The sequence below is a fragment of the Asterias amurensis genome, chromosome 18, assembly GCF_032118995.1.
Source record: "Asterias amurensis chromosome 18, ASM3211899v1".
Lineage (NCBI taxonomy): Eukaryota > Metazoa > Echinodermata > Asteroidea > Forcipulatida > Asteriidae > Asterias > Asterias amurensis.
The window spans coordinates 16,360,787-16,388,754 of record NC_092665.1 but is presented as its reverse complement, the minus strand read 5'-3'; the positions used below and the strand labels follow the sequence as shown (position 1 = coordinate 16,388,754).

Here is a 27,968-nt window from a genome sequence, read left to right as displayed (position 1 = left end):
CAGATACAGTAGCAAAATGTTACCTTAGCAGCTCTAAAAAAATCTTTCCCCGATCCTTTTACTGTTTGATCCATTCAAGGAATCCAATCTTCTTAAGATCCTGTTCCATAAGGAGGAGTGCCTCACTGCTAAGGTTAGGGTTCGGAAGACGTGCTGGACCGATGTTTTGGCACTTAGCCACCTTCATCAGACACTTGTTGACGCCAACATTTCCTCCTGCAAGAGCAAAATGAAAACTCCTTTGATATTTTGTTTGCAGTACTTACTGCTTAGTAGAGGATTGGTACTGACATCTTATCACGGGGTATGAACAGTGGTCAATAGTTAACAAATTTACTCTAAGATAAGAATTAAGAGTGTTGACTCTGAAATGAGCCGGTATGGTCTTGACAGTTTACTCTGCTCTTCTCTTGTTGTTCATCTCCCAAAGACGAGCAGAGTATTTATACTGTTTGAAACATCAAGATCACGCAGGCTCTTTTTAGAGCCAACACTCCAACAAAACAATTTTACACATGGTAGTACCCTCAAGTTTACTATGAATTATAGTTAATTCTCATTTCATTTGCTACACCATTTTAGATATTTAGACATGGTTTTTGTGATTGTCAGAAACCAAACTTACCATATTTTAACAGCACTGGGATGAAAGCCAGATACATTTCCTACAGAGAAGAAAAAAACAAAATAAAAAACTGTGAAACAGAAGAAAGTATTTATACTTACAAAGAAAACTCCCTCAACATTCTAAAAAATACAACTTGATGCCGTCCAAAGTTTTCAGGGTCATACAAAGAGTAAGGGGAGGTTGTCTGAGACCAAGTACAACTTTAAAATGTGGATATTTAAATAATGAGCATCAATGTTTAAAGACAAATATAAGTACTACTTTGGGAGAGGGAGTGAGGGAGGGGGGAGGGAGGAGGGTCGGTTGTTCCTCAAATGTTATACTCTGTACGACTGGAAAAAAATGTTGAAAACTTTGGACGGTCCTTGGGGGAAGATTTTCTTTAAATTCCAGCCCTACAGCCGCAGTAAAAATCATGAACTCAGAGAATGGCTTAACTTACATATTCCTTCTTAAGAGTTTCGAAGTCTCCAGCCTTGTGTGCCTTGATGATTCTATTTGCCCCTCTGCCTGCATAGTTGTATGTACTAAAAAGATCAAATAAAAATTGTCATCTCCCACCGGTGATGAGTTTATATTGTTGTTTGTAATTTGTACGTTTCTCTTATGTTTATCAGTTTATCCTTGTTTGCATAAAGTCAAAGTTCAGTGGCCACAGCCAATCGCCTGCGGGCATCTAAGGAATTTTGTTTAAGGTGTGGCAAGCCCCTATTTTTGTATACATATACCTGGGTGCCTGTATTTCCAGGTCATTTCTGTTCCTGATTCCGTTGTGTTCTGTTCGAGTATATTTTAGTTTCCGTAGCCATCTCCCGTAAGTAACCTTATTCTGTTTACAACTGTTATTTCTAGCATTTATTTCCCTTATGTATAAATATCTTTATTTTAACCTTCACAGTAAAAACTTCCCTAATGTAAGCATTTTCCTGTTCGGCATATCCAGCAAGTTGCCGTTTTCTTATTTTCCTAATAGTTATTTGTCGGCGTTTTAGCCAACTCTATCGGTCCCCCGTTTTTACGGCTTATAGTCTCTGGAGTTAATTTGAAGTGTTATTCATTTTCTTGCTGCTTCATCCTGTATTTATTTTATTGCTTGGAATTATTTCTTATAAGTCCCCCGTTGTTTCCTGTATATTTATTGTTAGTTTATGTAATGTTTATACCAGAATACCAGTGAACGCCCCAGAATACCGATTTACCATGAGCACGGACCTAGTTTCCGAGTCTCTCCCGGCAATGATGTAAGTTTATTAATGTATTAGTTATTTCACCGTTGTAATTTAACGCCAGATTTGTCTTTGTAGTGTCTTATATTCAAGTTTCGATTTAATATCAGCCCTCGGCCATTGCTTGTTTTATTGCTGTATCTCGTTCTGCATTTAAAGTTGTTTTTGTTAGCCTGATATGGTTCACCTTTGTCCCCTTCCCTTAATTGTTTAATAATGTGCATTTTTCGTGTCATTTAATAAGCTATTTATGTATTATTTGTTATTTATAGTTTCACCTGTGTAATGTTATACACTGAGTGCAAATAAATGGGAAAAGCTCATCTAAAGGTCTCCGCCGTCTCCAATTTGTACCGTGCATGTGACAAAAATAAAAGTAGTTTTGTTAATAGTTGATCTCACATCAAAGAGTAGAGGTACTAGGCATGACATTTGGTCCTTGGGGGACAAAATTTGGCAAATTTGCAAGGGCATATAGTTAGAAAGGCCACCCCTACACAAAGTACAGGCTTTATAGACTTAAAATGTTGATTTAGATTAAAGTAAATTAGATTAATGTAAAAAAAAATATCCTGCTTGATGGGTACATGTTTTTGAAAACATTTCTGAATATTTGAATATTGTTTGTGTAGCGTAGTGGTATCTTTCCCTGCCCTTCCCCTCTGTGACCCGAATTGGGTCAGCGGCACTATGTGGATTGGGTGTTCAGTCCCTATCTAACTCTGTGGGTTTTCCCACCCATCGTCCTTCCTTCCTTTTCTTCTCGCGATTCAGTTCTTGGCTAGTCCAGTGATTAAGTTCGCTTTTCTGAGAGTCCTTGACTTCACACGCAGAATTAATAAAAGAAATGAAATATTGAAACAATAATAAATGCTTACCTGCCAACAAATCCTTCAATCCCCATACCCAAGGCAATTGGTAATTGCTGCAAAGATATAAACAAACGAAAATAATTTGGAAGAAATTGAAAAACAAAATCCTCTTCTCCCTTTCAGCACAATGTCAAACACAGACATTTTAAGTTGTATGTATTTTCAAATTATTGAATTTTTAAGAAAGTTCACAAGGCAGATCTCCAGGAAGAGGCTGGAGTCGTCACAGAGTAGTCCTGACTTATTGGTCCACACCCCCATCCCCCATCCCCCCCCCCCGACTCTAAGGGGCTCCAATGACCCTAAAAAGCTTAAAATGACCCATGGCACAGAACACTGACCTCAAGTGACACTGACTTCAATAGGTGACCACTACCCCTAATGACACTAAAACTGACGCAGTGACAATGACCAAATTGACACTTGATCTAAGGGCTGAACCTCAAGCGTAACAAGCCCCCATTACGATGGAGTGACCCACACAAACAACATAGCAGGTTTACCTCGTCAGTAGAGTACAGAATTTGTAGTTTGTCTCCTGCCAGTAGCATGACACGGCTCATATCATAGAAGTTGGAATTGGTGAATTTAACACCCCTTAACGTTGGAACTGGAGTCGTCTGGAGACCAGTCCATATGGCTTCAAGTGTAACTGTAGACAAAGAGGACGAAAGTTGGTTATTAGTGAGTCAATAAGCAAGCAGGGCTCTACCCAAGATTTCTTTAGTGAAGGAAAACATTTTCCCAAAATAAAGGTCAAATGGCGGAACAGTGGCTGCATGGTACAGAGTTTGATACTCCCCCCTTGCCCATACCCATAGTAACGCCAGACTTTTTCCATCATGCATTAAGCTTTCATCGCATTTTATCCATCGCATTTTTATCTCACAGAAGACTGAGCGAAAGAATGATAGCTAACACAATATTCAAAAGAACTGGTGTTTGACAACTCAACTTTCAATCTGTATGCTTTGACCGTCTTCATTCTCTGACCGTCTTTTCCTGAAGACAATCAGAACATATTGATCGAAACCTTGAGTTGTCAACCATCAGTTATTTTCAATCAGAACCAGCAATACTCACATTAGATTTACACATGGTGTTATTGCAAACATAACCTAAATAAACTCCCTTCATGCAAATTTTAAATCCTACTTACAATTGATTCCTGTATGACCAGGATTATGGTAGTAGTAGAGGGGTAACGTTGGTGCTGACTTAGAAACCTCACAAAGGTACTGTAATAGTAATTCTGAGAAGGAAAACAAAAATAACTAAAACATACAGTATTTGGGAAAAAATAAAAAAAGTAGGCAATTTGGGGTTCAAAACGCAAACAAGAAAGTTCTTTTTTTTTTTCAAGAAAAAGATACCTGGAAATCAGATTAAAGTGTGAAGACTATCGTGTGTGACATGAATTTTAGTTTTTGGAACTTACCAACTGATTGTGGTTTGAAGTAGACAGGAGAAACTACACAAATAGCATCAGCTCCGATCTCAGAAGCATGAACCGCCTACATGGACAAAATAATAAAAAGAACATTTTACATACCATGGAGGACGAGGCCAGACGAGGAAATTATTTTTATATGCTTTGTTCATTGCTTTTTAAAATGAATAATTTTTTTTAAAACACTCTCGGACTCCTAAATCCTTTGAAGAACTCTTTGTTTGACAGTTGCAGGCAAGAAAACAATGTGCTTCCAAGTTACTACAAAATAACTTGTTAGTCAGAAGTATCCAGTGATTCTGATTGCGTAGGTTGGAGTTTTGGTTGCGATTTAGCAAAAGAAAAAAACAAACTTTTATAATTAAAATAGACATTTTGTTATCTTACCAGTTGCTGTGTTGCTTTGATGGATTCAGTTCCAACATGCACCATTATGACATCAAACCTGTAAACAAATAAATAAACAAAAACAACAACAAAGCCGTCAAGTCCAGTCTAGGAGTGATCGGAGCACGACAAGTGTTCTTTGTAGCGGGCTGTGGGCCATTTGCTAGGTGGGACTGGGCTGTTTATTAAGTGGATGTCGGTCATTTGTTATTAAAGTGAGTTCATTTGCTAGGTATGTGTGGGTCATTTCCTAGGTGAGTATGGGCATGAATAGTGTTGACCATTAATTTTACTAAATGGGCTATTGGGTCATTTGCTAAATGGGTGTGGGTCATTGACTAGGTGGGTGTGGGTCATTTACTAAGTTTTGTTAAGTCCTCACTTGTTTTTGCCGACTTTGATCCATTTTTCCGCCACCTGTTTTCTTTCTTCCACTGTTAAACATGCTCCCTCTCCGGTAGTCCCACAAGCTGAAAAAAAAATAAAATGTGAAGATGACTAAAATATCTGTCTTGGTGTCAATGTGATGTGATATCTGAAATAACAAATAGCTCAAGTAAAATGTATATTTAAAGACCCTATAAAAGCTGACTGAAAAACTTTTATTGACATCCATTAGACTTTATACAGGCAAACTAGAGAGCAGGTTGGCTTAGTTGGGTTTGCCACCACCCCCAAATAAAATAAAAAGTCATGCAGAGGTTTTTGTAAACATTTTCACGCCCTGTTTTGATAAATATTTGGAGGTTTTTAACCACCAAGTGGCCTATCATAATTACTACCAACAGAATAGTACTGTACGTTGTAAAGTTCTTGAAGCATTTGTACTCCGGTATTCCATGCTCTACTTTTATGGTATTTTATGGCAATATTTGTGCTTCATTTTTATGGTTTTCAGAGCTCAAACTTTGGTAAAAAAAATGCAAGGCTTCAAAACTAGTATATTTTTTACATTGACATGACTCAAAATAATAAAACTATTTACACCGTGTGATAATTAATCCATTTGGATTTGAGCAAGCACCAAGAGATTTTTAATTTTAAAAAACACACGAGCGCAACTTATTCTGTCATGAGTTTACTGCTCCGACACTAAATGAAATGGTCTCTAAAAGAATCAAGTTCTGGTAGGAAATAATTGATTTGGACACCAAATAGGTGTAATTTATGTATGAAAACATTAACCAATGTCACCAATTCTACATATTTCTACTTACGGAATATATTCCGAACACCGTCTGCCAACAGCTGGTCTGCGTATGCATCGATAACTCCTAAATTCAAGTTCCTGATCATTAAAAGCAAAATGCAAATAAATAAAATAAAAAATGCCAGTTTTGTTATTGATTTTAGTTTACGACAGGGAATTATTTACTTCATTAATTTTGTTAGTGTACTACAGTTTTTCTGCAAAGGTTGTTTAAAACCAATTGTTTCTTTTAAAAAGCAAATTTGAATACAAAATTAGATTTTGCGATAGGTTTGGATCCTCCGCCACATATTTTTCCCAAATGGAAATGTTATTTGTAAAACAAACAGAGCACTTCAATTCAAGTTTAAAAATGTTACTACTCCCTTATCAAACGAAAAAATGTAACTGTCCAAAACTAAAACAAAAACAACAATAAAAATAAGACAAGATGTGAAACAACTAACCCATCTTCTTTAAACGGAGTGAAAACTGCGGCAGTTAGTCCCTTCACCTTAAAACTGGCTATACTGGAATTCATAGCGTTCTGTAAAAACAAAAAACACACAAAAAAAACCATCAATAAACGAAACTCATATCAGAGACAAATATTAAGGTTAATATGCAATGTCATGTGCCATGATTGTATAAATATTGACCGAGTATTAAACCATAATTCTCAACTGTTTATACAATTTGTAAATATTGTGATAAGTGCACTCAAATGCTGCATGGAGACTGAAAAAAAACAATTTCCTCCAAGGGTGCCCTTTACCAAAGAAAAAATGTCCTTGCCCTTTCAGAAACCAAGCATACAGGCCTGCAACAACCGAGCTCAACACTACCTCAGTGGCGTAAGAGACATCTAGATTTTCATAATTTTGTGCTGCTTTGTTGTTGTTTTCCCTTTCCTTTTACTTAAGTTTTTTTTCCCTCGAGAAAATAGAATAAGCTGTTGCAAAAACAACTTACCAACCAAATGGAGCGATGGTATAAGTGCAAAAAATAGTTAATGGCCTGAAGTTTCAACCCTAGCAGAGTCTCTCGAAGGTTTAAAAAAAAAAAAAAAGCCTTTGAGTAAGACTCTGCTAGGGTTGAAACGTCAGGCCATTTACTTTTTTGTTTGCGTTTTTTTTGGTCTTCTTAATTATTTTGTGGAGAGAGGAGCAGGGTTTAAAAAACAATTAATTTGTGGGTAAGGGATGAAGGAAATCATGACTAATCTGGGGGTGGATGGAGGTGTACCTGGTTACTACTTACCATGTTAATTGGATTTTGCTGATCACTTATATAACATATATATTCTACCTGCAAAAGTAAAAAATTATAAATTAATTAAAAAAGTACCAGCAATAAATATATCAATAAAAGTCAACAAATTTGTTTTTACAAACAGTTTCAAAAAATACATAAAAAAAAACAAGAAAAAAAAAACAAAAAAGTCAGGAAATCACCAAAACTGTGCCTTAGACATAGTGTAATGATTGTACAGAATAAATGTTCTCTAAGGATTTCAAGATTACAATGTAGTTCTTCATTTGACATAAATTGTGTCATTAAAAAAAACAATAAAATGAAACAAAAAGTACAAAAACTATGACCTACCAACTCTTGGCCAAACTGATTTCGTTTTTTTTGCATTGCTGCAGCCGTGGATCTACCACAACACACAGATCTTGTATTTTATCCCCAAACGGAAATGTTGTTTGTAAAATAAATTATTAACAACCTCTTCCAAACCAAAAGCTACTTGTATGTAAGCATCCTCTTACCTTGACTTTGATGTCTCTTAACCAACACTCAAGTATTTCTCCCCAAACGGATATGTTGTTTGTAAAATAAACTATAGAGAACCTCTTTCGAACCAAAAGCTACATGTACATGTAGGCATCCACTCACCTTGACTTTGATGTCTTTTAACCAACACTCAAGTATTTCTCCCCAAACGTAAATATTGTTTATAGATGACCAGATCTCTTCCAAACCAAAAGCTACACCTGGCACTCAGTTTTACTTTGATGTCGCTTTGTATGAAACAACCCACCACTCATCAATCAGTGAGTAGGCCTACATGCACTCAGTCCGTGATATGGTCGAAAATCATTCAGTGAATATTACTTGTGGAGTTGTGTTTAAATATTCCACACAAAATTCTATAGTAGTGAAGAAAAAAAATAATACAAAAATTATAATAAGCCCAACGTTGGTAGTTCACTACGGTAGGCCTACTCAATATAAAATATAACTACATGTATTCAAATAAAGAAAACCAATGGCCTTGACGCAGACAATAATGACAAAAAAAGCTAATGGGTTTTTCAGTAGGTCTATTGTTGTGCAAATTATGAAGAGCAAAATATTACCAACAGTTGGCTGCATATGATGTCAGGTGTATTATACGCACTCCAATGGCTATATTCATACTGCAATGGCTATTGTCAAGTTTCATGCTTGATCGATACTCATCTTACAGATGAACATTAAGGTCATTTTTAACTGTGCCAAAATTCAAGGCTCTGTTTACCACAGAATTCTGTGATTACAGGTGCTCTTTAGAATGCATCATTCTATGGGCTGTGAGCGTAGTGTCGTGGCCGAGCGGTTAAGAGCACCGAATTCAAACTCTGGTGTTTCTGATCAGCAGAGTGTGGGTTCGACTCCCCAGCCGTGACACTTGTGTCCTTTTAAAGCAAGACATTGCTTCGTCCTTCGGATGGGACATAAAGCCGTTGGTCCCATGTGTTGTGTAGCGCATGTTAAAGAACCCAGTGCACTTTTCGAAAAGAGAAGGGGTTCGTCCTGGTGTCCCTGGCTACGGCTGTTGTATGCACCGTAGCATTTTGTAAACCCTTGTAAGGTGCTAAATAATTGGGTCTCAAAATTCAGCACTGCAATTACATATCATTCTGAAAGTTTGTATACATACTCAGCGCCTTGAGTACTTGTTTGGTAGATACCTGCGCTATAAGACTTCAATATTATTATTATTATTATTATTAATTAGCTGAGCAATGAAATTTGGGCCTGGATTTGCAAGGAATTCTGCCATTAAAGGCCTACCATTACCCATACTATTACTAATTAGTCAACCCTCCCTAATTACTACTGAAATGCGCTTACATGAGGGAGTACAACAGTAGTGCCATCAAGCTTCATGCATGAAGCTTGCGCTCCCTAGGAGGTATGACCTTGGTGTTATTTTTAATCAATATAATCATAATGACCCATCAATTGGAGCTACATGTACAAAGGGCAAAGAAAAAATACTTTGTAAAAGTATTATAATTTTAAATTTTCATTTTTGTGTAATGTATGTATTGTGTAGATTAGCATCCCCACTGCAGACTGCCAAAATAGCATTATTAATTTGTATTTAGGCCTACATAACGATGGAAAATCGTATGGATGATGATGAATGGTCCGCCAGTCACAGTCAATGGGCGAATTTTAAATAATATGGCAAGGTTGATGATAGGCATACATGATGTATACTTGATACTTGATGGAGTAATCCCTTCACAGCTGGTAAGAGCTAAACTGGGATGATGTGCTGTGCAAGACGCCATGACCAGTGGTGCAATAAAAGTGTAGGACAAGACAAATTGAACTTTATTCCCCACATGATACATATTTGTGTAGCACAGAGACGAATAACACTGTAGGTTTATGATTGTGCACACGACATGATGAAATGTCCAGGCTTGCCTGTCATGACGTCCGCTTATCAGTGGCGTAACTAGACATTTTCATTTGGTGGGGCAAGTGGGGGCAAAGATTAAATTTGGGGGGGCCAAAGAAGTGCAAGATTATTATTAAATGTGTTAACTGATATATAGTTGATACACACCAATGCAGTTCTAAAACAGTCTACATAGTCAGCAGGTAACAAAAGATTGCGAAAACAACAACATCTTAGAGAACTTGTCATTTTGTGTAAGATAAAACTTTTTGACTGTATAAAGGATTAAATTACCAACTGTGGTCACCAAGTACCAACTTAGAGTTGTACACGGCATTCTCAAATAGGCTTTGTGGGTGTGTAAATACCCAAAACATAATAATATTAGGCCAAGTAAAAATAGAAAAATAGAAATGTTTAGCGTCCCCGCCGCTTCCTTTTTACAGGACACCTCTTTTTTTTCTTAATTTTTTTTTATGCAAATTTTTTGTTGTTTTTGTTTTGAAAAAGGGTTATTTTAAATGATCTCAGCAAAAAAAAAAAATCTGAATGTCTTGTCTGAATGCCTTGACCAAACTGTTTCATTAATGTTTTGTGTATTTCAGCAGCAGAAAAAACAGTTGATATTTGACATTCATGGCGGCCATCTTGAAATAAAAAATAAAAAGCCCCTCCTCCTTCCTTTTTTTTGAGAAACTCAGACACTAAACATGTTTCTTTTTTTTACTCGGCCTTATTGTAACAAGTGTAAGCCATCAAAAAAAAAATACAGGATCGAAATTGTGGGTGGTTAGTTATGAAACGGATATTTAAAATAGGCCTACCTCTCAATTGCACCGCTTGCTTCAAAGGAGAAGAAATGGTCTAAGCAACCTTTTTCGCTGGCCATTGTTTGCTGTTGTAAATTTCTCTGTAGTGCATCTGACCATGGAGGTAGAAATTTCTACCTCATGATCTGACTTTGTGTTTACGGAGCTATTAGTATTGGTCTGCGTTCAGACCACCACGTATTTAACAGAACTTTGTCACATCCTGCACTCTCTGTAACCGCAAAACCACAACAAACATTTACCAAACAATACGATCGCGCGCGCGTTTCCACGCATTTTTCATGTTATAGTCTACATAGGGCCTACTGATATGAATAAAAGTTTTCCTTTTTACGACAGCATTTTATGCAGCCTTAAACGATTTATATATAAGCCCTATGTATAAGAATATACTTATCTCTGATTTCATTTGGGGGGGCAAGAGGGGGGGCAAGGGTTCTGAGCGGGGGGGCGCCGGCCCCCCCTGCCCCCCCCCCCCTCTGGTTACGCCACTGCCGCTTATAGTCGGACTTGGCCTTTATCTGGCAATCTGAGAGATTTTAAATAAGCACTGATACTGAAGAATACTGTTTTTTTTAAATAGATTTTGGCCATGTCCGCTTAAATGGACTTGGCTTTTATCTGTCCCCAAAGAATTAATTCAAATAAAGGTTTTATCTAAAATCTTTTATACTTGATGCTCTTGAACACTTGTAACCGTCTGTTTCATAAAACAATATTAGTGAATGCCTACCAGCAATCCTTTTTAGTGTTATCCGACCCTGTTAGTGTTAGTGTTAACACAGGTCCTCATGCAACTAATAGGTATAAATCAGTTTCCGGTTGATTCAAACTGAAGAATTGGTGGCCTGTTTGATTTGAAATACTTAGCGGCCATCTTAATAAAAAAAAAAAAGTAACTTAGGGTAAATATTAGGCCTAAGGCCCTTATCCTCCTCTTTTTTGAAAAATCTGGACGATCAACTGGTATTTTTTGTTATTTGGCCTTAAGACAAATCTTAGTAAATCAGACTGAGTGATAGTGAAGAATAGCTTATTCGGACACAATCTTTATCTGGTCCTAAAGATTGAATTCAAACAAAGACTAGAGGCCTTTAGACTTAGATAAAGACCAAGATAACTGAGGCGCTGAACTCCTATTTAAAACTTTTTGGGGGGGACATCTGTGGTTCGAACAAGCATGGAGGTAGGAGGCATGGATCCATCTAGTTGGGTACTCATCCCTCGACACCTTTAATGCAGCTTTGAGAGAATTATGAGGTTGTTCCACTAACGGCGCTAACGTCTTCACGTGGAGGCGATAGCGGCACGAACCTCATAGTTCTAGGAGTAGCTCCACCCATCTTTTTTTCCCCCTTTTAACTGCACTATAAATAAAAAATGCACATTTGTTTTCTTGTCTTGCCATTTGCAAGCAAATATATGCACGCCAATGCAGTACGCTTTTGCTCATGCTATTGAGTCTGTACTTACACGGAAGAAGAAAAAAAACTCTGCAAGGTACAACAAGGTAGTACCTAGGATGAACCGCAGATATCAATTTTGTTTTTAAAGGAGCACAGCGCTTCAGTTTCATTCTCCATGGTTATACTGGATGGGGAGCCTTTACACAGTACACAGTTACATACATCATACATGTACACTACACTACAATCTACATCACATCAGTCCAATGAATAATATGAACAATTTGTCTAAAACTCTTTTGTAAATAACATTGAGTCTTTTTGGGATGCAATAACAACTTATGGTACCATCATGGAGGAAGGAAATCTCTTAAGAAATAGCACGGCAACAATAGTCATGATAGTGCACTGTAGTGGTTCATCCTTCCTACACCTACAAAAAGAATGCATTGTTCACACTGCCCTTCACACTCACACAGGTCACCGGTACTTGCGAATCGGTTTTCCATGGTCGACCTTGGTTCTCGATTTATCCCTCAAAACAACAGAATCGTAAACAAACCCTTTTAATTAAAATAAAGATCACCTATTAACGTAGTCTGCTTTGAAAATTTCCATACACAAGATATTTTATGTAATAATGATCAGAAATGAAAGAACTACTTACAAAGTTGCACCAAAATTAGAGGGTTTTCTCACATCGAAGTGGACTCTTTCTCTGCATGCGAGCGTGTGTCAAAAAATACCTTGTTCAATAATAACACAGCTGATTGCAGCACGTGATGCATAACAATGGTGTGTATTTTCCATTTGGAATGTTTCATTATAAGTGAAGGTAACAATCTTATTTGAGGGGGATTTTTAAGAAGTACAGTTTTAGATTTGTAATCATGATTTTGTTTATATAATACATTAATTTCTGTATTTACCATTTGTCTCTGAAATTAATCATTTTTCCCTTATAGCGATATGATAGAAAAACATTACAACATTACGTGTTCTCCCTCCAAATTTGTGGTTTTACCCATTGTCCAAGGAAAGTCCTTGACGAAAACAAATCGACTGAGGGCGCTCTCTTTAAATAAACTGGCTGCAGCAAATTGATTAGCTGTTAACACCGCAATCGCAGGGCTTCCTATCTGGGTTTGGGTTAGTTTTGACGATCGTAAACAAAAACTGTTTCGGTTTTGACAATAATGACCAAAACGGACAGTGTTAAAACAAACTCTGGTTATAGTAGGGGAAATTTTGTGATACTAAATTAGTATTAATTTTAATCTGAGATGAGAGATTTATTTACTAATAATAGAAATACAGACCAAACATAGGCCTACAGGTGTAGAATTTATTGTAACTAAGTGTTGTTTAAAAAAATCTCATTATTACACATTATCAACAACTGAAATATCGAAGCCCAACAATCGCGGACCCGAAGCGCCTAAAGGTCAAACACAACAGTGCCATACCCTTAATTTGTTCTATTAATATCCGGGCCGACACCTTTCCTGATAATACAATTCAATTGTGAGCCATTATCAGGAGAAAACAAATAAATTAGCCTACCCCCCCAAAAAATACCAACATCAACCTTCCCAAAATACAGTAGAACTTCAGAAATAATACATTATTTCGATTGTTGTTCTAATTATTAACTTTATACCCCTCTGATTCTGTTATTTTTAAGCCTTTCATGATAGTTATTAACTTTTAACTCAACATAGTCAGCTGCTGAGGATTTTGGTTGAGGGTAAATCATGCATATATATTAACATTATTCCCTCTAATACTAAATTCGATATTTGAACAAAAAGACACAGTAATAACTGGAATGCTGGTGTGTATAATTAAATTGCTTAGTAGTACAATCATATTAATATTAAAATGATGTTCGTGCATGTACTTTCTGTGTTATTATAGTAGCTCACTATGTGTTTATTTACAATGCACAAACGACGATGGCTATAATAATATCAATTTTAAAGGAAAAATCCCAAAATTTCTGATCTAAACAAATCCCAAACAAAAATTTTCAGCCTACGGTTGACACATTCTAAGCAAATTATTGTTTTCATATTGAATACGAACATTAACCCCTCTATTTATCTAGAGGTTTACAAAACATTTGATACAAACATAAACAAATCTAGGATTTGTGTAGTACGGAGTTCCAGAATTGCCATTCAACAAAGTCGGATATTTCTTATACATCTCCGTTTTTGTAGACTTAATTAAAGACTGACGTGTGTCAATCTGGATCCCCAAGACTAGTTGAGATCATCATTAATTCTTCGTACTTGGCACGTTTAGCACGACGGCAGTTTTTACAGGATACCAGTTTCAGCAACGAACGGTTAGACACCAGGAACAGCTGAACAAAATGACAAATGGAAAACTTTCAGTCAATAATGTCTGACTTTTCAAATTTTTGAACTTCGTGAACAGTTTCACACAGAGTTATCACAATGAGCTACAAAACAGCGGAACTGTTTACGTTCTTGGTTTGTATGATAGTCATGGGATTCATCTAATAATTGTCTGCTATAATGATTATTTTTTTACTGAACAGTTTTGGTGTGCATGCAGCAGACGCATGTGAGAGACACAATGACCTGACACTTCGTACATACCTCTACAAATGCTGACAAGATAAAGTTGCCAAATACCACTGCTAGGATGATCCCCTTGAACCGGAAGCTCGGAATGTGTTCAAACTATAGCATCAAAATAACAATGGGTAAAAGTACAAAATAAAAACAACGAACACAAGTAATAACCAAGATGGCTGACATGTATAAAGAACTGCGCCGAATATTGGCGGCTAGCTCACGGCTGCGGTTGGGTTACCATGCAGGTTAACCATAGTACGTGTTTATAGTGAAACATAGACCGTGTCCAAAATGGCGTCTAGTATGACCTCAGCTCCGGCTACGGATGCATTTCTGCATCATCATTGTGTTGAAGTAAAGTACATCCTTAGAAATACCTTAGTAAAGTTGTAAATATAACTGTAGCCACCGATTCAGTCTGCTCTCCTTGAGTACATGCAGTCGACAATGATTGGCTATTATGAAATCATTACAATTAAATAAAATGGTGGACACCTTTTCCCTTCAATAACTCACCTCGAAGAGTTCTTCGATTTTCGTCGGTGGATAAAACAACATAACAAAACTACAGACGATGATGACAAAAAGATCCACCATGTACAAATCTAAAGGAAACATGACAGAATTCAAAAACAGTGAGTGAAATGCAATGTACAAACACTTGCAGTAACAATGGGTGTCACTCTTAAACTTGAGCGCAAAAGGTAAAGTTATGTTTCAGCTTGATAGACTTCATTTGACTCTTGTGATGGGACTGCTTCGTATACGTAGGTTCAGTGCATGCACGCTCGCTTACCCGGACACATACAGTACATGCACAGTCATGAACATGTCCCCGGACACGATTGCATATGCAAAACTGTCCGGAGCGGACAGTATTGCATGGCGAACACAATTGCATCTGACACCGGCGCTCTACCAACTAAACTATCTAGCCATAATGTTTGCGGTCTTTCTATTTTTTTTTCAATAATAATCTTTGTTCGGGGTGCTGCCAGTCATAAGCAATTAAATGGTTGATAACTGAATGGGATTTCAGCAAAAGGTAAAAATGGAAGTTTTAAAGTTTTATTTACAGTTTCTGTATATTGCTTTCCTGTAGGGTTTTCCCGGTGTGTACACAATCGCCATTATAGTATACTGAAACATGGATACCAAGAAGACAGAGGTCGTTTCCCAGCACTGGATGTTCTTATCGGTTTTAGATGGAACCATCGGAACATACCTTAGGAAAGACAGACACAAGAGAAACAGAAAAGCGAATTCAAAACCTGAATTTGCAACAAGTACACAAAAGACCCCGTTTGCACGTGACGTCACTAGCTAAAAAGAACACTCACAGAGTTCAAGAGTACACAAAATATATTCAAATCAATAAGCATAAGTTATCTCGTTTTTTTTTAATGCAATCCGCATAATACAATTATTATTGTAAGACTCTTTAGTCTAAGTGTTTAGTCTTTAATGGATTGCAAAACACGCAATTGACCGCCATCTTTGATAAAAAACAATGGAAACGTGCACGCGTGTACGCGCGCTACGCACTAATCACAGCCAATGGTAGCTCTTCACGCGTGGACAGTTCATCAAAGATGGCGTCTACGTCTATTGCAATCCATCTATTCTGAGACAGTGTCTTGACGGACTTTACAACTCTACGAACCATGATTGAGTTTTGAGGATGACAAAGATTGCTGCTTGGCAGGCGGTTTGGATAGCGACTTGTAAAGTCAGAGACAAGATGATTGGAGTTACAAATAGCTTGGTTGTCGGCTTCTTCATGGCGATGGAGTGGTAGGCTTTGTTACGCCCCACTGGGGAGATGAAACAAAATAATACAAGTTACCATACAGACAGAGAAAATATTGCAGAATGTTCTTTAGATTTTATTTTATTTTATTTTGTGTAAACACGTTAACATTGAGTTTCACACGGGATACTTACTGAATAAAATCACAGTTGTGCAAACAAAGATGTCCGAATACATGAACATGAAATTACTCAGGGCTGAGTGGACCTGTTGAATAAACAAAATTGTAACATTAGTGTATTTATTATATTGAGAACCAACAGTCTGCTTATGCATATTTATTGTGATTTCTGAAACAATACAGCACTGAACTCACCGTATAGCAAATCATGACGGACACGAACTGTATCATGCTGTACAGTGCGATGAACTTGAACATACCGAATGACGTCACCAGCGCAGCTCGGCCTTCCCTGAAAAAAATAGAAAAAAAGCTCCAATGTAACAGGAAAAAGATGAAAATATAATAAATTAAATAACCAAGCCCTATGGTATAAATGCAAAATCAAGTTAGTTGCCTGACGTTTCGACCCTAGCAGAGTACTTTACGGAGGCTAATAATGGGATAAGATGTTCTTTAAAAAATCCAGATGAATTTCCTGAAAAAAAAACTATATCTAAGTAAAACTCCAAAATGAGTGTCTGCAAAGGCAGAATACTCACTTAATAACAATCGGGACACACGAGATGTTTTGTATCTTTGATGTGAACGGTGACGCCACCGAAGCCTCAGCTTCAGACAGGGCAATACCAGCATGAGCAGCCTTGAGGGCCCCGCAATCATTGGCCCCGTCTCCACACATCCCAACACGGTAGTCCAAGTCTTGAAGAGTCTGTACTAACTCACTCTTCTGATCGGGGGTCATGCGAGCAAAGATGGTTCCTTGAACTGCAAGCTTAAAAGTTAAAGATACATTTCTGGTTGTTATAAAGAACTGATAATGCCACTGTTTACATCCTCAACGGGTTCGTTCGGTTTTAGCTTCAGTAACTGGGCACGTTTGGTAACCATTGTTAAATATCAGAATTCCCAATTGGTGTATTATGCATGAATAACAACCTGTGGAATTTGAACTAAATTGGTCATCGAAGTTGCAAGAAGAGAACAAGAGAAAAACCCTTTATTCCACATGCCTATTATAGGGCTTCAGGCCTGAAGTGAGAAGTTACCCCTTTCTCAAAAACTACGTTACTTCTGCAGAGAGAGCCGTTTCTATAAATTGCTCACTACCAGGTAAGTTTTTATGCTAACAATTATTTTGAGTAACTACCAATAGTGTCCAGTGCCTTTGACACAATTAATTTATGATGAATGTCCTTATGAGTTTACCTGCGGCAGTACACACTGGTGGTGTTTCCTCACCATTTCTAGTGATTTACCGTCTATAGCGAAATGCACTTTGCGTCTTGTGAATGGCTCAATCTGAAGGGAAGTTTCACCATTTTTCTGAGAACAAAAATATGGAAACACAAAAAAAAAAAAAAAAAAAAAATTGCAAGCTTTATTAGAAATTCCCTCTAAAATTAATGGTTTGTGATTTTTGTTAATTTTTTTGAGTAAAATTTAAATAGTTTGTACAGCCAAGTGTAAATGCCTTCATCATTATAGGCGCATACATGAAAGTTTTTACGGCTACGGCTGTTGCTAAGGGTGTTGCTAAGGACTTCCTATATACATAATGACGCGGAAATCTAGCCATAGCCACCAATTTGGACACGACCTCATTCTCTAGGCCTCACCATATCCATGTCAAAACTCCTGTAGTCAGAACTGATTTCGTCTTGCTCTGACGTCACTTTAGTGCAGTGTAGAGCAGAGTGTTTTGCGTCTGCGCAGTAGTCAGCCTCGATACGTACGATATCTTCCTCCGCACCGACCATTCCGCACTTACGGGCAATATTAATGGCCGTTAAGATGTTATCACCTGCTCATTTTGTTCGGGACAGAAACAGAATAATCAATCAAACCGTTGAACATTAATTGTTACCAATTTGTTTAAAAAGTAACATGTGCTGGTATAAAAATACTCCAAGAGGAGTAGCATTGAATTTAAATAAAGGAAGAACAAATCAATAAATTCATTTAAAACCATGACGATTGCTTAGCATCTCTTTAAACGTTTTAACACAAATAACCTCTCTCAATTAAGAACCAATCAAACCCTTAAGAACAACTATCATGTACACTTGCATACGACCATGTACAATCTTCTTTCGAGAAGTTTTCGTTCAAGACCTTATGCATTGACGTCATCCAGCGGCCCTCTTAGTGGAAAAACGGTGACGAAACAATCCGCCTAGGTGAGGGCGCCCTACTGAAATGACGTCATGTGCATAAGGTCTATATAGGCTCCTCTCTACCTGTGACCATGACAGTTCGAATACTAGCATTCATCAGTTCATCGATGACAGGTTTAGTTTCCGGCTTCATTTTATTCTGCATTATGAGAAGACCGACGAAAGTCAGATCTCGCTCCACTTGGTCCCTTAAAATAAAAATAATCCAGAAAAAACCTCTTATAATTTGTGTTGATTTATATTTTGATATTTTGAGCCGCCTGAATGCTTATAACTATAACTATCATGTGTTTGGCATGAATGGGTGCAGCCCTTTGCATACCGTTTAATGTCACAAGTTGTAGCATTGCTTAATTTTTTTTTTTCACAGAATTTGGGAAAGTACCGGGTATACAATGCTAATACACATCGGTGTGAGGGTAAACAAAAATAAAAAAATCTTTATCCCCGATGCAAATTTAACATCTCTTAGAATGACACTAAGTATGATTGAAAACTTTGCATGGTTGAAAATTTTTGCTGTAACACCATATAATGATAACCTTTAATTGAGTTGGGTTGGTTCATGAAAAGAACCGTATATTTCAACTCGACGTTTCGATCAGTATGCTCGGTTACCTGTTGAGTTGTTGTAGTTTATGCCATGACAGCTTGGAGTCCAGCTGTTTGGTTGCTAATGCCAAGACACGAAATCCATCCTGAGTGTAGGAGTTTAACTGCTCTTGGAAATCAGATGGAACTGGAAAAGACCAAACAAATCCATCTTAACCAGTAGGCATACAGTTAACCGATGAAGGAATTCATGGGGGGGGGGGGTTCTTGAGTTAGGTAGGGGAGAACACTTGTTCCTTTGATGGCCTCTATTGACCCCGTCTTAGCTTACCCGTATCCATTTTAGAGAGAGAAGCTACAAGCTCGGGTGATCCTTTGATGTAGAGCTGCATGGGTTCGTCTCTAAGTGACTTCGTAATGACACTCATCCGCTGAAGCTCGGAGGAGAAAGGAAACTGCTTCAAGATGCCAACCTCCTCAACTTCCTAAAGTCATACAAATATTAATAATTACGTCAGCCATCTACTGAAGACAGTGAGGGCGTACTGATCGAATCGTTGAGTTGTCACAACCATCTGTTATTTTCAGAACCACCTCCACTCGAAAGAGATTTACACTTGGTGCAATCGCAAACCTAGTTATACTCATACGCATGCAAATATTCAAATCCTACTTATCCTAAAGTCACAAGAATTCATCTCTTAGTTAACATGGTAATGTCATTCTTTTTGTAAAATTCAATTTCGTAAGAATGTTTACCCTGTCAATGAATACTTTTAAGTTACGCACCTCTGATTTGCGTTTAGCTGCAGTCGCTGGTGACCGTACGATGGTGGGTACCATCATATCAAAATGTGTGGTTTCTTCACTAGTTGGTTCTTCAAGCTCCTACACAAAAACAAATCACATTAATCAAAACAATAATTGATAAATGACTGTTTTCAGTGTCTGCATTGTACACAGATAAAAACATCAGTCAATATTCAACTTGTGTTTTAATTGAAACCGTCAGTTCCCCTTTGTGGTTTATATACGTTGACAGATAAAACAAACAGTTCTGGTTCTACAAGATAATATTTTCTTCCTCTGTCCGACTTTAAAATTCTTGCTGTGCCTGAAATTTCCCACTGTTATATTTATTTATTTTTATTTGGGGGCAGTTGTCCACCTATGGATGGCGTAAGGTCTTCATAACTTCATATCATGTCTTAAGACACGATTCTCGTTCATATGATTCTTACCCATCCAGAAGCCTGGAACATCTTAAGATCAATCGGATCTCCGCTTATCTCGCCATTGATGATGGTCAGTGAGTGACACGTTGCCATGGCAACAGTGAGATGTCCAACGGGAGCGTCCTTAGTTACGGACGTCTTCATCTTACCGAAACTATTAAAACAGAAAAATGAGCATGAGAACTTGGTCCCATTTCCCAGTGGTTTAATTGCTTGAATATGAAGAAAACACAATATGGACAGAAAGGGAACTAAATTTAGCACAAAAGTAACAAAGAAGTTTGTTGAGTACAATAGTATCGAAGCTCAGAGATTGATTACGTCATCGCCAATGCGTAGAGCATACGACTGTTTAATGTATACTTCTGAGCTACAATATTGCACTGAAATTCAAAGCATGAGTAATTCATCTATACCTTCCATCCGAAGCCAGCTGAACACCCATCAAGTCAAGCCCATCTTCGGTTAAGGTTCCCGTCTAGGAACCAAAGTAGAAAATAAATTTCAGTTTATTTAAATTTAGAAATCAAATTTCAACCCTACCGCTGTTTTCATCTATTCAAATGCCACTAAGTTGTGTGTACAATAGCCCTAATGTATTGACGTCATCCAGCCCCATCTTAGAGGTAAACCATTGATGAAATAACGGAAACGCACAGATTTGTACGCGCGGCGCACAGGATTGGCCATCCAATGGACAACCTCTTTTTTAACCTCTCTATGGGAGGGCGCTCACTCAAAATGACGTAATGTGCATAAGATCATTGATCTCTCTGTTTTGGCCGCCATCTTTGGTATAAAACAATGGAAAAGTGCACCTGTGTACGTGCTACGTAAGACTCTCAGCCAATGAATGCTCTTTTCATGCGTGCAAGTTTCATCAGCGATGGCGGCAAAAGCAAAGTGGTTTATTGACGCAACAAAAACAAAATGGCGGAACTATCGTACTGAAAGATTGTTCACCTTATCGAAGCAGACCACATTGAGTGTACCGCACGTGTTGATCCGTTGAGGACTAATGCAGAATATACCTTTGGCTTTCAGACGAAGTTGGGCATATACCATTCCGATCGTGAGGGCAGCGGGTAATACCGGAGGGACGGCAATCGTGATGATATCCAAGCACCGTTTGGCGATGTAACCAGCGTCAAACTAACAAAGAAGTAGAAAGGTAATGTTCGAGTTTCAAGTTAAAACATTGACCCCAAAACAACATTTAGAACTATTTGATCTTTTACAGGCAAGCAATAACAACAATTTTTTAAGACAATGAAATGATTGTCTTACCCCAAAGTTTACGAAGACAACAATCGTGTAGATAAATCCAATGAAAGCTGCAAAAAGGTAAACGAGACAACGGTCAAAATATTACTTCTTGTTTAACGTCTAATAACATCAAATTTGTTTATGCAGCTATGTGACTCTTGTAAACACTAGGTGGCAGCAGACTTACCAAAGTAACCTTCCATATCTTATGTAGTTCTGAGCATGCTCACATGTTTCGAAGAACAATGTATTTACCTGTCTGCTGCCACCTAGAGTCTCCCTTTTAGTGTATTAGTTTGATTTGCTTACCAAAGCTTGCAAGTAGACCAATAAACATGATGGCGTCCTTGAGCATGCTAAAATCCATCGGCTTCGGGAAGAGGATCGACCGTACTAAGCCACCTTTTGCTGTCGAGAAACCTGATAAGGAGGCAGTAGACATCAATTATGTTTAACCTAAAATGCGTTACACTGCCTTTAAGCAACTGGCAAGGCGTCTTGTTAAATTATTCTGGGCAAGGTCATTTATCCGCTGGATTTTTACATCATAGACTAGTCCGCTGTCTCAAGAGAATTCCCCATCGACCCGTACACAAAATGAACGTGGTATTGTTTCATACTACAAGATCAACACCATGCAAGTTTCAGACATTTCCTTCCGAGTGAATGCTGTTTTTCCTTTAAACTTATCGTAGCTCAAAGCGAGACTGTGTGAATAGTCTGCACATGAAACAAGTTTGTAAGTGAACTTTTGTTTTAAAAGTATACTGACCTGTTTGAACAACGACAGCTTTAACCATCTCGCCCCCGTAGTACCGGGTCTGTATTACCTGAGTTCCGCAAAACAGTGTGTGCCGCTTGTGTTTATCAGCGCTATAACCCGGTGCAGACTCTCCATCGACCCCGCTAGTCCGTGGTAAGGGTGTTTTCGTAACTGGAACACTCTCACCTGTATACGAGGTTGATACGCAAGTTGGCTCAGTAGACATAACTGGTTACTTTTCATTGGTTGGTATCAATTACAGACAAGCAGGTATGTGACGCCGTTAGCTTTTAGAAAAATGGTGGACATGGTACTGTTTGGTTTGGGTGGAGATGATCAGATTTACATGTTCGCCATATCTCCAAATGGGTTTATGACGCAATGACTTAAAAAGTATACAAAGCCTTACTAATGTTGAGACAATAGCCTGGCCCCTTTTAAAAGTGACTCATCGTTACACGTTATTGCTTGCCAGGAACCAGACATGGTCTAATTTGTCATACCTGTGAGCATGCTCTCGTTGACAATACAGTTACCAGTCAGTAACACTGCATCACACGTCATCAAACACCCCTGGGAGGGGAGGATTATGACGTCACCAGGCACGATCTCCTCCTCCATTACCTCGACGGATTCTACAACAAGAACAAATCGTGGTTTGTTTGTAAGCAAATAATGTTGGGGTGTTGGGGTAAAACAAAATTGGGGCTTTAATTGGTTCAGTTCCGTTTGAAGATAATAATACTTAAGCTTCCCTTGATTGTTTGCCAATAAGTGTTTTTTTTTTTTTTTTTTTTTTTTTTTTTAAATGAGTAAAACAATGTCACAAAAAAGCAATTACGAAATCTTCCTTTGAGGTTTCCCTCTAACCTACCTCCAGATTTCCTCAAGACTTCAACCACAGTATCGGAGTGTACCATATCTCTCAATGTTGTACTTTGCTGTGTGGATAGAAGATGTTTGGAAAGGTTAAATCAAAGGTTGTGAAAGACCTTTTAAAAGCTTTTCAAAAAATTAGAAAAAGTGTCTGACTATCTGACAATATTTGCTCCATATTGTTAAAGAATACAGACTCGAAGGCGAGATTTGTGGTTTAACTTAATCACGAAACATTTTAATATGGGAATAAAATTTACACAATTGACTCAGTGAGGAATCGGAGTTAGTGTGGCAATGAAAATGGACATGCAGGTACCAGAAAAAGGGACCAGATACCAGGTTGACCTAAAACAGGTCTCAGCTCCTTGCTGGTTCCAAAACTTGGCCCATAAAACCAGAATTTAGAGCGAACAGTCTGGATTTAAAAGACCTTTAATTTCTTCACCTTTCTTGTAGTGTAGAGTGACAGAGCAATGGATATGAACGACATCAAGATAATGCATCCAGAGTAAATGTAATACTCATCGACCATCCACACACAGACACTGAAGATCTGGAAGACGTAGAAAGGATTCAACACCTTGCAAGAAAGAACAAAGACAGTTTCTGTGAGTTAAGACTACGCGTACGTGAGCATGTAGAGGTGACATGACTATAATTGACTCAAGTGAATATGTTGTGTGTCTTCAACATGGACATTAGTACACGAAATGGGCTTAAAGGAATTGTTCGATTGTGCTGTCTGTATATATACTCACTAGAAAATAAGAATGAGGAACTTGAAAGGACTTTTATTTGTTTAATATACTCACTTCTTGTACCAGTAAAACAAGAATTGGACGAACCTGGATGACTATCTTATTGAGGCCGTAGACATATCGCCTGATAATTTAACAAGAGAAATAGATAAAACAGCAATATATTATTATTAGTTTTTTATAATTCTAATTGTATCAATTAAACCTATTCACTATGTTTACTCAGTCATGCTCGATTGCACTTTTCAACGACAAGTCCTCTTGGCGTTATAACATTTGAGCAATTTGGTGGCAGAGGTGGGATTTGGTGGCAGAATTGGGATTGTATGTAAATTTAAGTCGGGTAATCATCATGCTGAGATCTTTGTTAATGGACCAAGTGCTTAAAAATTTCAACAAAAAAAAACCCACCTCTCAGCAGCTTCTTGTCGAGATAGACCATTTTGAAGTTTATCATAAAACTCAGAACAACTCGTTGCCCCATCAAGAGCTCTGAAAGAAAAACAAAAATTCTGTGTCAAGTTTTCACACACTGCCTAAATTTACCAACATCTAGCAGTTTAATGAAGATCTGTGTATTTTACCTGAGCTTGTAGAAAGCTTTGTTTGTTGGGTGCCATACGTAGAGCATCTCTTGGTACCGAAAATACTTCCAAATACCGTCAACTACGACATCATGACGAAAGAGCATCCGGAGGGTCTCGGCTGAGCACTCACTGTAAAACAATTCAAAATTGAATTAGTTTCTAATTTCATTTTTCCCTAACCAGTCGAGGCTAAATAATTAAACAAATATTGGAAATACCAGATTTGTTTTAAAGTAATTTTCTTACCTTTCGGAATTTATTTGCAGTTTGCGAATTGAACAAACATGGTTTCGTCGATAGATATCCTACAACAAAGAAAACATTGTGAAGTTTGATCTTAAGACCGAAACAGTTGTTTGAAAACAATTAAAGTTAACTAACGTTCTTCTCAGAGCGGTTGGAGATAGCTTTCACGTCCATTGACAAGTTTCGCGCCTGACGTCATCTCAAGCTGAAAATCTCCAACACGCCATTTTGGAAGTTAGCTTTTATATGAGTGTATGCTGTTTACATGCACCATTAGTGTACATGCAATATTTCTCCTAAAATGGCAGCTTATCCGCAAACAATATTTTAGCGTATGGCGTCAGCGGAGGAGTTAATGACATTGGATGATACGGTGTTGCGCAAGATGATGATTTATTAATTAACTTCTATGGTTATTCATAAGTATGACAACCTTTATTATAACAGAATCAGCCTCTTGTAGGTCACATGCGTAACACGTCATCCTGATAAACCAATCAGGTTTCCAGTAAAACACCAAGATGGAGAATCCAACAGTTAGGACGCAGAGGGCGTAACTCAGCCAAGTCCATGGTGTGCTCCGGTGGTATCCGAAACATACCTGGGAAAATGACACAAAAAGACCGTTCAGTTTCGAGCTTTCAAGATCGGAAATGTGCTCAAAGCCAGCTTCAACACTAAGTTCCCAAAATAGTCTAAACTTTTAATGAGGGACCTTTGGGACGTCATGTGTCAGCGTATACCTCAAGGTAAATCCCTTGCTCTCGGTAATGTTCGCTTGCAATGCCGTGTCTGAAACGGCGACTTCTGCTACAGCTACGGCTAGATCAGTGCTTCTGCCAGTGTTGAAGAATAGGCAGACGCAAGCCACTTAGCCGTAGCTGTAGCCAAAGTCGCCGTTTCAGACATGGCCATTGACCTTAGAACCATATAATAAACGGAAATCTACCTGGAAAGTCTGCCGCTACCTAGCGTTCCAAAGTCTCTAGTTTACAAGAAAATACCCAAGGTACTTAATTACACAAAAAACACTTACAAATGGGTCGTCTTTCTCCTCGCTGATCTCTACACCTCGCTGCTTCTCGCTGGTCCCCGCCCTCATCTTGCTGATTTTTCTTCTCTTTCGTCAAACAGTGATGTGTGATGACGAGCCTCGGTATGAGTCGTGTCACCTCATTCTGAATAAACGCAAAGACAAAAACGAAAGGCACTCTTTGGTATTAATTATAAAGACCAGTGAGTATTCTGACTTGGTGTTTCCATGGAGGTAGAAATCCCAACACAACTATGCATAAAATAATAAAACCTGTGAATGCCTGGAAACTGTATCGTATTTCAAATTACACACTAGTTGTACAGTAGAACCAATCAGAGCAATGCTTGCTCTACACTGACACCTCTGGAGCCATATCAAAACACCAACAGGCGATTTCACGAAACGCTAGGATCAATCCTATCTCGAATTAGGCCTATAACTAAGGATTAATCATGTTACAGTAGTACAAGGCTCTGGACGACTCTGCTCACTCTAAGTCCAAAGATGAATCCTAATTTAGGAATTGATTTCTGAAATCGACGGCTAAGTCTCAAGCAACTCCTGATGATAACTGAAGCAGGCTGGTTGAAGGCACATAAGAACTCACACATATGCAGTAGTTATGTGAGAGAAGTCCCCTCTATCTACGAAGCGAAAGTAGTAGACCTAGTCCCAGCCGCTCGAGTCAGTGCTCGTGTAGTAACACAAGACGGTTCTTTTCAGAACCATTCTCCCAAATTCTGCAATCTGCTCTGTAGTAGTTGATGTAGCAATAGCTGTGCTTTAAAGTTCACATCTGATACAGCAAAAATTATACACACGGGCCTAATAACGTTAACTGCAAACTAAACTAATTTGATATTACACAAAGCCTGGAAACCCAGACACTGCATGTGACCTTGGTATAGTAGCTTAAAGGGTGACTCTACAGGGGGACTATTGAGTAAATTATAGTGCATAAAATCCGCACCTCTATAAATAGATTCACTCACCTGTGTTAACTTCTCAATGTCTGATTTCAATCAAACCAAACGAGAAACCAGTTTGGTTCTAACACTGTATAACACACGGACCTTTTGACCCTTAGTAGATGATGATTAAACCAGTTGTGCCCCAGGTTGTAAACCTTGGTTTTTGCATTCACATAAGACTCAGTATTTTAGTAATACAACAGTAGGCAGTCAGGTCAACCCTCATCAAGGACTTTGATAACAATCGGATGAGATTATTCACTTTGTTTGAATATGCAAGATTAGTAATCAGTGGAAAACAACCTTTGCTTTATTTATCAATAACTTCACATACATAAGAGCACTAAAACATATTTTTCATTTTGACGTTCTGTAATTTTAAACAAATCTGTTTGTACAAGCTCTGTTTTTTGTCTGCGAAGTTTGAATTTTTTTTTTCAAACAAACTAAACCAAACTTAACACCGCGACTCTAATGCGATTGTTATTTACTCAAAATAAATTGTAGCATAAACTTATTTGGTAACAAGCAACGGAGAGCTGTGAGAAACGACTTCTTCTATTACGGTTTGTCTTTAGACATACCAAAAAGTGCCCATTGCCCTCACTATGAGGTTGTTTAGAAAACCAAGTTTTATAATTACATCACAATTCCGGTAAGCACAATTATTTGTGACTTTGTCCTTTAAGCGGCTATGAATTTTGGTCCAGCAGTTCATCATTATTTATCTTCCTGACGCCGAGAAAGTGAATGAAAGTTTGACGGGGTCCTGGTGTTGTTTTTTGTTAACTTTGGTTTCTTTTTTAAGACACTACCCACTGCTAACATTGGTGGCAGCATCTTGTTTCAAAGTATTCATTATGTACGTTTACATTGACGGTTTTATTTCGATGTAGGAAACTGAGTTACAACAAACTGAAGTAGCGCCCTCATTCGACGAGACCAACAAAGCATACATTGTCATGAGCCAGGTTCATGACCTGCGTTTATCGCCAGTCAGTGCCCAGATAATCATACAGCGCTTGATTACATAATTTTCTAGGCGGAGAATGATGCTTAACAAATTCAGCTAGCCAGCTAAAAAGCCTTGTATTTTACATGTGACTGGTGCCCACAACGACAATTGCTTAGCTTTAACAACTCAGTCTGGAATTGGGCGAAGACTAGATCTAACTTCTTTAGGCAACAACAAAAATACATTAACGGACGTTTTCGAATTCTAACACAAGTATGCTTACCAGAGTAAGGTTACCATGAGCCAAACTACCATGTCGCATGTACAATTTGCAACTGG

General features: G+C 38.0%; 2 protein-coding genes across 5 annotated transcripts; both read right to left on the bottom strand.

The window, feature by feature from the left end:
- Nucleotides 1-58: 58 nt before the first annotated feature.
- On the bottom strand, nt 59-7,015 carry LOC139950359 (N-acetylneuraminate lyase-like). The gene is made up of 12 exons (XM_071948980.1): nt 6,998-7,015; nt 6,220-6,299; nt 5,781-5,851; nt 4,946-5,033; nt 4,564-4,621; nt 4,165-4,240; nt 3,886-3,978; nt 3,230-3,378; nt 2,733-2,779; nt 1,071-1,155; nt 626-665; nt 59-216 (listed from the first exon to the last, which is right to left on the bottom strand). Exons 1-12 carry the CDS (start codon nt 7,013-7,015, stop codon nt 59-61), a joined length of 963 nt encoding a protein of 320 aa, XP_071805081.1.
- LOC139950332 (polyamine-transporting ATPase 13A3-like) lies at nt 7,013-27,968 on the bottom strand. Of its 4 annotated transcripts, none has more exons than XM_071948950.1 (32): nt 27,913-27,968; nt 25,704-25,845; nt 25,101-25,268; nt 24,668-24,726; nt 24,419-24,550; nt 24,246-24,326; nt 23,889-23,958; nt 23,522-23,656; nt 23,072-23,138; nt 22,701-22,832; nt 22,207-22,383; nt 21,744-21,854; nt 21,456-21,502; nt 21,132-21,320; nt 20,585-20,646; nt 20,175-20,322; nt 19,723-19,821; nt 19,265-19,418; nt 19,000-19,120; nt 18,445-18,569; nt 17,824-18,008; nt 17,414-17,530; nt 16,747-16,979; nt 16,400-16,496; nt 16,218-16,290; nt 15,937-16,087; nt 15,350-15,498; nt 14,790-14,878; nt 14,295-14,378; nt 12,335-14,035; nt 7,652-7,905; nt 7,013-7,060 (listed from the first exon to the last, which is right to left on the bottom strand). In XM_071948950.1, exons 2-30 carry the CDS (start codon nt 25,767-25,769, stop codon nt 13,913-13,915), a joined length of 3,444 nt encoding a protein of 1,147 aa, XP_071805051.1. In that variant the 5' UTR covers nt 25,770-25,845; nt 27,913-27,968; the 3' UTR covers nt 7,013-7,060; nt 7,652-7,905; nt 12,335-13,912. The 4 variants fall into 4 exon arrangements, with proteins under 4 accessions (XP_071805051.1, XP_071805048.1, XP_071805049.1 ...); XM_071948947.1 differs by lacking the exon at nt 27,913-27,968 and adding an exon at nt 26,696-26,835; XM_071948948.1 differs by lacking the exon at nt 27,913-27,968 and adding an exon at nt 26,311-26,546.

What these genes read in the sequence shown, in the direction of transcription:
- LOC139950332 (XM_071948950.1), bottom strand. Translation starts at nt 25,769, where the DNA reads ATGAGGGCGGGGACCAGCGAGAAGCAGCGAGGTGTAGAGATCAGCGAG. An exon ending in CGACAAGAAGCTGCTGAGAG is followed by an intron (nt 23,959 to 24,245) that starts GTGGGTTTTTTT and finishes TTAAATTATCAG; the next exon opens with GCGATATGTCTACGGCCTCA. An exon ending in TGGTCTACTTGCAAGCTTTG is followed by an intron (nt 21,503 to 21,743) that starts GTAAGCAAATCA and finishes ACCTTTTTGCAG; the next exon opens with CTTTCATTGGATTTATCTAC.
- LOC139950359 (XM_071948980.1), bottom strand. An exon ending in TCAAAGCAACACAGCAACTG is followed by an intron (nt 4,241 to 4,563) that starts GTAAGATAACAA and finishes TTGTCCATGTAG; the next exon opens with GCGGTTCATGCTTCTGAGAT. An exon ending in CTTCAAACCACAATCAGTTG is followed by an intron (nt 3,979 to 4,164) that starts GTAAGTTCCAAA and finishes TTTCCTTCTCAG; the next exon opens with AATTACTATTACAGTACCTT.